Source organism: Ctenocephalides felis, unplaced genomic scaffold (assembly GCF_003426905.1).
Source record: "Ctenocephalides felis isolate EL2017-DRISC unplaced genomic scaffold, ASM342690v1 CF-g0.4_SCAFFOLD_03572, whole genome shotgun sequence".
NCBI classification, from domain to species: domain Eukaryota; kingdom Metazoa; phylum Arthropoda; class Insecta; order Siphonaptera; family Pulicidae; genus Ctenocephalides; species Ctenocephalides felis.
In genome coordinates, this window is record NW_020539726.1 from 42,811,794 (window position 1) to 42,825,701 (window position 13,908).

The window sequence follows — 13,908 nt, forward strand, 5'->3', positions numbered from 1 at the left end:
ATTTTATACTGTCTTACCTACCGCGACCGGTCATTTGACCGATAGTATGAAAGACGATGTTCCGACGACATTTTTGGTAGTAATTGTTAAGAATATGATCAAACTTACAAGAAAATGTAAATGCATAAGAATTTAGAGTGGTGAAAACTGCCTTCTGCAAAGGGTCTGATCGTGTTTCCATACAGAATTGTCTCCACTCTGGTATTCAAATGATTTTGATGCCATTTTATAGGTATTTTCGAGAAAATTCCAAATACCAAATTTCAAATCCGTAGCTCATCATTTGGCCGAGATATCAGTGAAAACATGTGAAAGTTGCCCCCTTTTTCAAACTCACTTTTTGCCGGAAATATGAGAGATATCGAAAAACTGTTAACGTCATTCTATTTATACTGATCTTGTCTATGTTGTTCATAACAAATAATGTGAAAAAATTATTTGTTAGGGCGTGAAAAGGTGAAAATGATTTTTCATTTTCCATTTTCTACCAGTGCGGCTCTTTTGACTACTTTTATATTAGCATCATTCGAAAACCTGTACACTTTTCTTCTGTTATTCAAAAATCATCATTTCATTTAAATGAAAGTTAGTGTATAAAAAAGCGAAAATAATTTTTTGTTTTGAATTTTCGGGTAGTGCGGTTGTTTGGACTAATTTTTAGTTAGCATCGTTAGAATGGCTATTCGTTTTTCTTATGCTATGCAAAATTTAGTTTTAGTCCATGTGGTAGAACACATTCAAAAGTTGGAAAAACCTGAGCAAGTACACGCTCGCGCTCATAGAAGAGCTGCGTAAAGTCGTCTCTCAATTGCAAAGGCGAGCGGAGCAATGCTTTTTCATACACTAAAAAATAATTATTAAACAATATTTGTTATTAATAATATAGTACACACCGATGTGAATAGAATCTCGTTATTTGTTTGTCGATACCTTTTACAGTTGCGACAAAAAACGACTTTGAAAAAAGGGGCTACTTTCACATATTTTCAATGATATCTCGGCCAAATGATGAGTTACGGATTTCAAATTTGGTATTTCGAAGTTTCTCGAAAATACCCATAAAATGGCATCAAAATCATTTGAATAATAATACCATGGTGGCGCCAATTCTGTATAGAAAACACGATCAGACCCTTTATATGCGTTTTTTTCTTTTTTCTATGCCCGCTGCGCATATGAGGCAAGGAGTATAAATATTGCACTTCTACGGTATAAAAAGTGGGTTTTCTCATTTTTGCTCAATGTCTATGCGTAGACAGATTTTTACGAAGGAATCCAAACAACAAATTGATAGGTTTTGTTTTGAATCCAAAGGTTGGTTCAACTACATTGACAGCAATCAAAATTGTTGTAAAAGACCACGTATTACTATCGACAAACATATATTTTCAATAACAGTAAGGTGTTTTATTCAACACATGATCAATAATATTCAGGAAAACGTAGTATAAAATTTTAGTAACCATTCAATATATGATGTAAATATAATTATGCCCAGCAAATCGCACAAATGGGGTATAAAATTTTGATAACCATCCAGTATACGTATAAAACTGAGAATTTCTTTGAAGATTTATGACCAACTAGCAAACCGGGCGAACTCCGTTTCACCACCAGATGGTTTCATTTTATGTAACATTTCGTTTGGTGATTAAAAGATGAAGAAAAAAATGCCTGCTGTTGAAATTGAATAAAAAATTTGCACAATACACGTGATTGATTTGATGGTTTCCAATTGAAATGTTAGAAAACTAATAACTTATTTTTTTACTTTTTTTGCACAATTTCACAGTGGACACCATGCCGGTTTGTCACATAAAATTGAGCAGAAAACAATGAGTAGTTGTCAAACAAATTAGTAGCAGTCAAACAAAAAATATTAGTTTGTAGTACATGCTAAGTATCAGAGATGACATGTATGTGAAAAAAAGTAAAAGTGTTTTTAGCTTTTCTGTTGAAATCTTTCTTCAATTTTTTTTTGCTATAAACCTCACGGAGCCCGAGACCTTTCCAACGAATGCAAAATCGTCGAAATCGGTTCGTGCGTTCTGGAGTTATATCGTCAGGAAGGAAAAACCGACTTATTTTTATATAATAGATGAAACCGTATTATCAAAATCGCTAGTACGATGTAAAAAATATACAACGTTATATATAGCTAAACTTTTAGTAAAAAAAACTGTGGTGGTAGGTACAATTGAAGCAATATAACAGCTACAAATACTGGTAGAACTAAAAATTAAGGACTTCATCACTCAAATAATATTTACAATTTTGGAAGCTAAGAAAGAAGATTCTAATTTTCACTTACATACACATATATTGAAAAAAAATACACTAATACGGGAGTCAATTCAATTGGTATTAGCGTCGCGTTTGGTTTAGATGTCATTCATAAAATAGTCAGAAATCATTCGGTAAAACATGAATTTTAGAGAGAATTTACCAAGGATTTACATTATTTTGGATTTATTTAGGATAAATCCATTGTTGTCACATAAAGAAATTACGGGAAGACTATGTACAAGGCAGGAACTTTCTATTCCAATTAACTTGCCGTATAGTTCCAACAAGAATTCAGAAAAAAATCAACTAAGTACAAGTACAAAACAGATTCCTCTTAAAAGAAAATATTCCAGATAATGTTTTAGAAAGATGATAGGACAAACAAAATCAGCCAAAAACGTAAAAAATGCGTGTGCAGAAAATACACTCTAAGAAAAAAAATAGTAAAAAAATGGATAAAACAGAATAAAATACAGATTTCGCATTCTAAAACGAAATAAATATTTTTATTTGTATTTCTAAACTCTTAAGGGGCACAACTAGTGTGAAATTTTTAAAATATCGAATTTTCAATTTTTTCATATTTTGATATGTTATACCTTTAAAACAAACATACCAAAATTTTAAATCGATATATTATATAGTTTTTGAGTCACAGCCATTTAAAGAGTATATATATAGTATATAGTATAACGATCAATTTATCTTTAAACGCGTTTTTCTCGAAACAGCATTTTCCGAATTTGCTGCAGTGATTATTGAAAAACAAATGATCTGATCACTATCAAATTTTTTTACATGTTCTATATATAGTTCTCTGTACAATGACCTATCGATTTTTTGATATGATCAAAAATCGAATGTTGGCTGTCCAAAAACGACCAAAATTTTGGGTAAAATTCGACTTTTCTTTTTAAAACGCCGCCATTTTGTCAATTTTTGATTTTCTTATCTTAGGTCATTTTCAGATGATATTATCTAGTTTAACGAAATTTTTTTTTTAAATTTCATCCACGTAGAAGGCCGGAATCACTGCAGCAGTGAAGGGCCTTTTTTTCGCGCCGTTGTAGATTGACGATACCTTAAAAAATATTTAATTTTTTTCTTCAAAAATTTTACTATGTATTCTTAAAACATGTGTAAATATATTGTTAAAATTTTGAAATGATTGATAAAGTATTTTTTTTCAATATAAATACCCAAAAATCACTTTTTTTTAGGCGGCTACACTAGTTGTGCCCATTAATTCTTCATTCAATACTGAAAAACATAGATTTTGCATAACCGGTCATTTGACCGGTCGCGGTAGGAATAGCAAATATGATATGTCGGTAGGAATTGTGTTAATCTTACCATCGTTCAGTAGAACTTCAAAAAGCTCATTCACTTTCGTCCTCCTCGTCTTGCTCGAAAAGTTGAGAACCCGTAGTGCTATAAAATTAACAAACAAATCCTGATATGAACTTATACACTTCTCCAACAAACTTTGTTTCTCAGCTGGTTTTGTCGTATCCAAACTCACAAAACTCCTTAAAATATCCTTTGCAGGACTCGTTTTATCTTCACCAGTGGCAACATCATCGTTTGAAGAAATAGTTGTGTTTAAACTATCCAAACTTTTCATTTTGTTCGACTGTTTTTTCTTCTTGAACAATTTCCTGGGACTACTCTTTTTAGGTGATTGGTCCGTGGAACTTGAGTCTATCGAATTATTTAATTTGGAATCGGATTTACTTTTTTCCAACACCAATTCTTGTGTTTCGTTAGGACTGTGTTCTAAATTTATCTCGTGCATACTTGTGGACAACCTGTTTGATACTTCATCTAAATCTAAAGGTGTCGGCGTTGTTACGACCATAGTTTGTATACGTGCAACGATTTTGGTACAAAGACTTAGTGAAGCAAATATTTCTTCGATCGATAGTTGATCTAGATGTTTGATTAGAAGTTCACTCAACTTAACAAATAGTTTTGGCAAATGTTCACTTATTGTATCGACATAAGTCTCCAAAGGCAAGGTGTCTAAGAGATATTCTAAAAGCATGCACAACTCCAAAATATCAGTCCGGACCTCACAGCTATCACCATTCTGTGTTACAGTCGTATCCAAGGATTTTGTTTGGCAACATTTGGCAAAAAGTGACCTTGCATAGTCCCAGATATAAAACGGTTCTAAGGAACTCAACAGCATATTCGACGACTTCAAAACTTCATCACAACACTTGTTGCCTTTACAAGATTTTATACAAAGTTCTGAATAAATCCAATAAAATATCATCCAGGATCACTGGACCGATTTCTGATTTGTCCAGAAGTGACATGAGTAACCGATAAGGTTTCAAATCGGGTTTGGGCTCTGAAGCACTATTTGATAATGTTACTCTTATGGCTTGTACTAATAAATCACGAGAATAGTTTTCGAAATAAGGATTAGAATTTTCATCCTGTTCCACTATTGTCACTTCGTTTAGGTTCACTTCGGAGCCTAGTAACCAGGAATAGAGACGCCTGGGGAAAGAAAATGAAATTGAAAAGTGAATAATCGAATTAATCAACTAGTTGGTATTGGTATTTTGCCTTGAGGCAAGTTACATGAACTTTCCGATATGTGTAAATAATTGACTTGATCAATAAAAAATAAATTTATGAGTGATTAAAAGTATTCCGAGTGGATTTATTACACATAATTGAAAACGAACGAACACGTTAACTCGAATTATTTTCTGAAAGCAAATTTTCACAAATCAATAATTTTTAACTTTCCGTAAGGTATTTATAGTAATGGGCCGAAAATCGAAAATGAAAGTGTTTGCATTTCTCGACGTTTTGAAGGTTTCTGAACATTTTGGCATACCTCAGAAAAAATAGATGTGTGTGTGTATGTTTTGTGTGTTCTCATTTTTTCGTCCACGTTTTCGGGCGCACGGATCAGCCAATTTGGATGGTTTAAAAAACATTCGATCTCTATTGATAGGGATATGTGCTGATTAGTTTTTAGCAAAGGCAGGTCCAGCCGTTACGGAGATACGGTGCAAAGATTGCAGAAAATACAAATCGAGTTTTTGAGAGAACGGAGTATCGGATCTGAATGATCTAAAAAACATTCAATTCGTAATGATTGGGAAAAGAGGTGATTAGTTTTTGGCAAAGACAGATCCCGCCATTTCGAAGATACAGAGCTAAATGTGCAAAAAATGACAGTTTTTGAGTGAGCTAAGCGTCCGATTTGAATGATCTAAAAAACTTTCTGCTTGTATTGACAAAACAATTGCTTTTGAGGATAAAAAATTATTACATCTTTTTTCATTTTCATTAAATTTTTTTGTAATTTTTGGATTAAAAATTCAAAAAATGACCTAGGCTAAGCACAGTCTAAGCGCCACTCCGGTACAAATGTTTACCCAAGTGCGTTTAGACTGTTTATGTACTGGAGCACTTGTCCAATTTTGTGAAAACTCTTGAAAAATGTGAAAATGCCGCCAAGCTAAGCACAGTATAAGTGAAAATATCGCACAGAATTATTTGCAAATGCGCTTAGAATGTGACTATACGGGAGCACTTTTTCAATTTTGTGTAAATTAGGCAACTATTTTTTTTTTTGAATTTGAATTCGAAATGAAATGACGATTGTTAATGTTCTGGAGATAAATTTATTTATGATTTATGATTTACATTTGATTTGCTCAGATATAACAAACAAGATAGCAAAAATAATGAAAGTTACAGTATTTGTAATAATATATTTGAAAACGTTTAAAATTTCTCGAATATTTCATTACGGTACGGAAAGTTCCAGCAATTTGCCTTAAAGCACGATGCCATACACCACTAGTTACTTTTTGTATTGGATCTCGGGAGACGCTAGAACTGCCTTAACAAAAATTTTACCAGTTGTTCATTACTAGGTGTTCGTCAACATAAGTAAACTGTTTTTTGAATTATTTAAATCGAACGCTCCGTTATACTAAAACTAAAATACAATTTTTGGCACTTTTTGCCCCGTATCTCCAAAACGGCTAGACCTGCCTTTGCCAAAAACTAATCAGCACGTCTCCTTATCAGTAGGAATCAAATGTTTTTTGAATTATTAAAATCGGTTGATCCGTGTTCGCAAAATCGTCGACAAAATTTGTATTCGCACACACACACATACATCCATTTTTTTCTAAAGTATGCCTAAATTTTCAGAAACTTCTGAAACGTAAAAATATATAAAAATTTTCATTTTCGATTTTTTTGCGATTACTATAACTTACCCTGCCTGAAGTTAATAATTAAGTAAAATAATTATTCTACCTGTTCAATGACATATCCCTTCTCAATAAAGTGGAAAGACCAGCCACGATGAGTCGAACCAGGTCATCTTTTTCTAACAAAGGCAGATGTAAAGGAAGTCCAACGAGTAGTAATTCGAGGGCACTTCTTTGTACTAAAACACTCTGGTCGCACATACATGCACACAAACCAGTCACCTGATAAAAGACCAATGCGAAAATCAATTGTTTGTAGTAACATTATTTGTTAAAGTTAAGAATATTTATTACCATGATGTTGCTATCCTTGCCAATGAGGTGCATCTGATCACTCATGGTGACTTTACGGTTGAAATGATCCAGAACAAAAGATATTGCTGGTAACCTGGTTGCACTGTTGCACGATAAAATTTCCCAGAGACAACTGTAGAAGTGCAGGGAGCCCACACCATCGCAAACCTTCTCCAGCAAGCCATTTGTACTAAAAGAAATAAGTAAATGTGAGTGAATATTTGTCAGGATGTGAATTTCTTTTTAAGACAGTGGAGGAAAAAGTGCTTTCCCAAAGATCTATCCTTTTAAAAAAAAAAAGAATTCACACGCGATTGAAGTAAAACTTTTTTGCTATTGTACGAGATGGCATTTAAGTTAAAAATAAATACATCATATAACAATTTTGAATGATGTTTATTAGTAATATGGTAAGGTAACACTCGTGATGCACACATTTATTAGTGTCAACCATTATACACATTTATATAATGATAAATTATAAATTATATATTTATGATAGCGTAAAAATATGTATAATATTTAAAAAACAATAATGTAATTAAAGTCATACTTAAAATATGACATGATCGGTTTGTCATTGTAATTAGCATTCACGACTTGAATCTTCATTAGAGAAATGAAGTAATTGCTAATTAATAAATTCTATATTATATAATATTAATATATTCGTTCACACAGTGGATTATGTTAAAAAATGCCTGAACAAATTCTGTTTTCACAATTTCACTCATTATCATATAATATTTGTGTTTGAAAACTTCATGTAATTAAAATTAACATCCACAACTGCTGTTCATTATTTCACAATCTATCAATTTCTGGAAAAAGTGAGAGTTTAGGGCAAGTTGAAAAATCTAAGTAACGACATAAAACGACAATAATACTTCTGACAAATTATTAATTATTTATTTTTTAAGAAAAATTATTTATTATTAATTAATTATTTTCATAAAGCAACGCAAACTATAATTCACCCTTTTCACTCGGAAGCTTCCAAAATTGATATAAATCTAGCAATTTACGAGGAAAAAGAGTTAATACAAGCCTTAAAACGGGGCGAGACAAAATTAATATCGTTTAAGAGATCAAATTGAAAAACGCCTGTTACCGATAGCCCGTTGAAGTTTTTCTGAATATCTAATATTATTTATGATTTAATTTTTTAGTAATAAAACCCTCTTTTTCCATGCCCCTTCTTTACTAATTTATTTAAGTTTTTATTTATATCTACCTTTAGGAAATCTTGATATCTCCTTTTTCAGAAACATTTTTAATAACGTTCACATGTTTTCCTACTCGTGCTTATCAAATGTTTTTAATACATTAACATATTAATTACTCAGTTTTGTAGCTATTAAAATACTAAATTTCAATAGTAAAATTGATCCTTGCACTTTTAAATATTTGAAAATTTGTATGAATGATTCATTGATTGCTCGTTTTTTTTTTTACTATTTCGCTGGCGATATAATCGCATTCTTTGAACAGCTGTAATATCTGTCTTGCCTAAAAATATTTTCCATTGTAATAACTTCAAAGATTCATAGAAACTACGAGTAATATAGAAATTATTTCAATAAACTTACGTTTAGTACACGACACAAATGTTTAATTTGTTTTATTATTTTCAAGGAACAAGGTAAAATATTCTTCTGATTCAGGCATTTTTCATTAAATCAAGATTTGTACTGCGATGTAACTTCAAAATGTTTATCTATGGTGATTTCCTTGTGGATACAACGACAGATCTCCATTCACGCGACACGACGACTAATCACAATCGACCCGTATTGAAATGATTTCATCGAAAGCGAATGACGTACAGTTCGGGCGTAACGCTATGTCCGTTGCATTCTCACAGATTTCCACCCGAATCGCGCCTAAAGAAGTTTTACTTCAATAATCTGTTACACTATTTTCACATCCTTGTCATTGTGCCAATTGCAGACGATAAGGAGTCTTTAGTACGTTTATATTTATTTAGAACTAGATAACCTGAGAGACGTTGTCCTGTACCCGTGTGTACAATTTTTAAATATAATATACTAATATTTACCGTTTATCTAAAAATAATAATTATTATTTTTTAAATTACCCTTCACGCCAAAATGCATATACATTTTACAATATGATCGATTGCTAAATGCAGAACTGCTTTAAATAAAATGAAGGTTCATAAATAAATTGAAACTTTAACAAATGATAATTTTTATTTGTTTTCAATGTCAATAATGACATTTCGTTTTTTACATTTTTTTACAATTTCTTTCTAAAATATTGCACATACATTCCTGTACTTTATAATCACATGCATCCTAGAAAATTTCCTTAACAAACTTCAGAAAGATTTATCAAAATCCGCATAATCGTTTAGAAGGAGTATACAGTGACTGCTTGTAATTTAATATGAACTTTATATAATAGCAATAAAGCTCAAATAGAAAACATTTGTATGTAAAAAAAAAGGGCCGTTTTTAGGGTTTTCTCGACAATTACTCGGTTTTTTCTCGCCGTAAGAACCATCCTTGGACATCAACGAACATTTTAAAAAAGAATTGGCCAAATTGGTCCAGGCGTTGTTGACTTATGCGCTTGCCAACACATTTTGCGATCCATTTTATATATAAGATAATATTATGGAATTGAGACAAAGTAGTGACTGTTGATAAACTGCCTTAAACCTGCTCCTTACTACCAATGTGACACAATATAAGATGCCATCAATATCCATTCACCCCATGGCAAAATAAAAATGCTTCCTTAAAATTACTCAGTTTATTTTAAATGTTACTTGTTTCACGGTTCAGCAAGAAGAGAGTTATTTTACATAGTTTTAACATAAACATAAATATAAGATGGCTGCTACATAGTTTTATGGTAGGAGAACACTGTTGCCAACATCACTAATAGTAATGGCGGGACATTTAAATTACAAATATATATATAACATTACATTTGACATTACATAAGAAAAATGTGACAAACAATTTTGTCCACCCCATATGTCCTTTACCACTATTACCTTTCATAATGATCGCTGCCCGACTCCAGCCCTGGCAGCACCCCGCTAAGGAACCCCGACAGGGCCGGCCTCAGTCTCTCTCCCAAGGGCACGAAATGCGTCTCGTAGACCGTCAACAGCAACAGCCTGACGTTCATGGCCGCGTGTCCCAATAAAGGAAACAGTCCGGCACTGTAGATGAACAGTTCGTGGGCCAGACGATTCGTCCCCATGCATTTGAATATGGCATCGTAGGTCTCCAGCGCTTTTAAGTGGACGCCGGAAGGCAGGGCCGGATGCATGCATTGCGCAAGCCGTTTGCTTATCGTTATTCGGCGGGGGATCACCGGAAACTTTGTGTGGGTCACCAGGACCTGGGAAAGAGAAATAGATATAGATACATTGTATATATATATATATATATATATATATATATATATATATATATATGTATATTAAGGTGGCCCTTAATATGGACACTTTCGAATTTCCTTGCTCCCAGGGGCTCAAATGGTTCCAAATTGATAAAAAAACAATTCCCTGAAAGTTTTCAGCTCTTTATGTTAACATTTAGATAGAGCGCAATTCAATCAAAGTTTTGTATGGAAATAGCATGAAAAATCTTTCAAAAATTTTGCAGAGCGTCAAATTTTCAATGAAAAATGACACGAATTTTCACTTTTAATTCATTTGTCGCTAAGTTATACTTGAAAAATCTTTTTTTAAATTTTCAAAATTATTTCCATGCTATTTCCATTCGAAGTTTGATTAAATTGTGCACTATCTAAAAGTTAATTTTAAGAGCTAAAACTTTCAGAGAATTGTTTTTTATCAATTTCAAACCATTTGAGCCCTTGGGAGCAAGGAAATTCGAAAATGTCCATATTAAGGACCACTCTATTAGTGTAATTTCAAACAGTGACTAGTGGTGTATGGCATCGTGCCTTATCATTTCGTTTAAGGCAAATTGCTGGAACTTCCTATACTGTAATTTAAAATTCTTAAAAGCTCAGAAAAGAAATATTTGACTTTGAAGATTTTCGAAAATCTTTAAAAATTTTAATACTGAAAAAGTTCCTTTTTTGAAAACACTGATAATTTTTTGAAATATATTATTTTTTTTGAAAATTTTGATAAGTAATTTAAAATTTTTAAAAGGTCAGAAAAGAAAAATTAGATTTTTTTGAAGAATTTTGAAAAAAAATTGAATTTTTTTTGAAGAATTTTGAAATATTGTAAAAAATTTGAAGAATTTGAATATTGAAAAAAATTGTCTTTCAAAATACTGATATTTTGTGAGAACTAATTTTTTTTTTAATTTTGATAACGTAATTTAACATTTTTAAAAGCTCATAAAAGAAATATTTGATTTTTTTTTAAATTGTGAGTTTTTCTGAAGATTTTTAAAAATTTTGAAAACATTTGAAAAATTTGAGCATTGAAAAAATTTGGCTCTTTGAAAATACTGTCAAACAGCTCAGAAAAGAACAATTGGATTTTTTTGAGAATTCAGATTTTTTTTGAAGATATTTGAAAATTTTGAAAAACTTGAATACTGAAAAAACTTGCCTTTTTGAAAATACTGATATTTTTTGAAAACTAATTTTTTTTTTCTTGAAAATTTTGATAACATCTCGAAAGCTTTTGATACCGATTCATATCAGTTGATTGAATTTACAAAATATATGAATTTCGACCGACAAATGACATTTTAATTTTTTTCTGGATCTTGGAAACCACGGGACCTGCCTTTGCAAAAACTTAATCTATTCTTCATTATGTCAATACAAGTAGAATGTTTTTTTGAATCATTCAAATCGGATGCTCTGTACTCTCAAAAACTAGAATTCTATTTTCTACACTCTTTGCTCCGTATCTCCTAAACGGCTGGACCTGCCTTTGCCAAAAACTAATCAGCACGCCTCCCTATTAATAGGAATGGAATGCTTTTTGAATCATTGAAATCGGTTGATCCGTGCGCCCGAAAACGTGAAAATTGTATCCGTACATACACACACCTCAATTTTTTCTAAGGTATGCCAAAATGTTCAGAAACCTCTGAAACGTAAAGATATGCAAAAATTTTCGTTTTTGATTTTTGGACGATTACAATAACTCACTCTACGGGAAGTTAAAAAAAATATATCTCCATTTTTTTAGAAATTATGGGCTTTTAAATGCAACCTACAACTTTGGCGAAATTATGACCAGTTTTTGGTCATTGTGGTTAATTTTAACTAATTTTGTTCATTTAAACTTTGAAACCGTAACCATGGATATCATTTCTAGGGCCACAATTAAAACATTAACACAATTGCCTCAAGTTTTCAAGAATGAAGAATCTTTGTTGAACTATGAATTTGCAATTTTCAAAATGGGACATCTTTGAGAGATCCTTCTTGATTTTTTTTTTTTAAAAAGTGTTGGCAAATTTCATCAAAACTTTGCGCATTTAATCAAGATTGTAAAATAGTAAAATACTTGAAAATTTTATTATTGAAAAATTTCAAGTAAAAAAATAAAAACTTAAAAATGACTAATTCTGAATAAAATGTACTAGCATAAATGATGTCAATAATGAAGCATCATTGTTTTGTAAAATATTCAAAATTTTATCAATTTTTGTTTTAAAATAGTGGTTATATGTTTTGTTAGTTGCTAATTAAATTCTTTTCTTTGAAAATATTGTTCAAATTTTATATCGCCAAGACGTTCATTCAACTTTATCGTTCTGAAAGAGATATTATATATTTGTCTATAATTGTTTATACAAATCGTTTGTTATAAATTTTATATCTAGGAAATTTTTAATTAAAAATATTTAAACAGAAATGCAATTCAGCACGTTCGTTTATTAAACAAACACGACTAGAGTGTAATCACCTCTTTAAATATTTTATTTATTATAAATTAAAATTTTCATTAGAAATACAATTGTTTGGATTCGATAAAAATTTCTATAAAGGTTTTTAAACTTAATGCTTATTTAAACAATATATAAACAAATTGATATAATAATAAAAGATAGAAGCAAGAAGTAATTAATAATTGAAATAAATACATATTTTTCATAAAGATAAGACGAAAAAAGCAAATTGAATACCTTTAAAAAAAAAAATTCCAATTTTGGAAAAAACAATATTTTCATCATATATTTTTTGTTCAAATTTTGAATTTCATGTTTATTTGCTAATAATTTTCCTCATATGTGACCTTAAGATGGCACATAACTAATTCCAAAACGTCCCAAAATAATTAATATGCATTCAAAAAATATTGTTTTTTTCTTAACTGATATCTTGTTCGCAAAACTACGATAATATAATATATTAAAAAAAATCTAATGTATAGGATGTAAGTGACAAAAACAGATTTAGAACATTTTCTGACATCACAATTTTCTCTTTATGCAAAACAATACGAATCTTAGTATTAAAAGTATGATTTAAACTGATAATATGTACCGAAAACATAGTCTTGTATTGATTTGGATTTTTTGAAAAACAGATATCTTGATTTATTCCCCTTGTAATTATAATGTGAATTTTTATATAATATAATATAATAAAAAAAATCTAATGTATAGGATGTAAGTGACAAAAACAGATTTAGAAAATTTTCTGACACCACAATTTTCTCTTTATGCAAAACAATACGAATCTTAGTATTAAAAGTATGATTTAAACTGATATTATGTACCGAAAACATAGTCTTGTATTGATTTGGATTTTTTGAAAAACATATCTTGATTTATTCCCCTTGTAATTATATTGCAATAACACGATAATTAGGAGTTTTAGATTTAAAGGAAGTTAAAAGTATTGTCAAAATTGAAATCTAACAAAAAACTATCATAATATAATATGCATAGGTAATTAATACTTTGATTTCTTCATAACTGAATACGATTTTGTTTATCATATAGATGTTCGTTTGTGATAAGATAAATATTCGCAATCGTTTCAGCTCTTGTTTACTTTTATTCAAGTTGTTTGAACTTCTCGGCATAAACTAAATAAAATACATTTTTACATTTCTCTGGTTTATTTGTTTAAAATAACTGCGATAATATAA

The 13,908-nt window shown here is 30.5% G+C and overlaps 1 protein-coding gene across 1 annotated transcript in view; it reads right to left on the reverse strand.

Moving 5' to 3' along the window:
• The window catches only part of LOC113388543 (protein dopey-1 homolog), a 98,161-nt gene that overhangs the window by 27,998 nt on the left and 56,255 nt on the right, over positions 1 to 13,908 (reverse strand). The window contains 5 exon segments of the mRNA XM_026625914.1: positions 3,640 to 4,528; positions 4,530 to 4,794; positions 6,583 to 6,758; positions 6,831 to 7,020; positions 9,856 to 10,208. Coding sequence (XP_026481699.1) covers positions 3,640 to 4,528; positions 4,530 to 4,794; positions 6,583 to 6,758; positions 6,831 to 7,020; positions 9,856 to 10,208 — 1,873 coding nt within the window.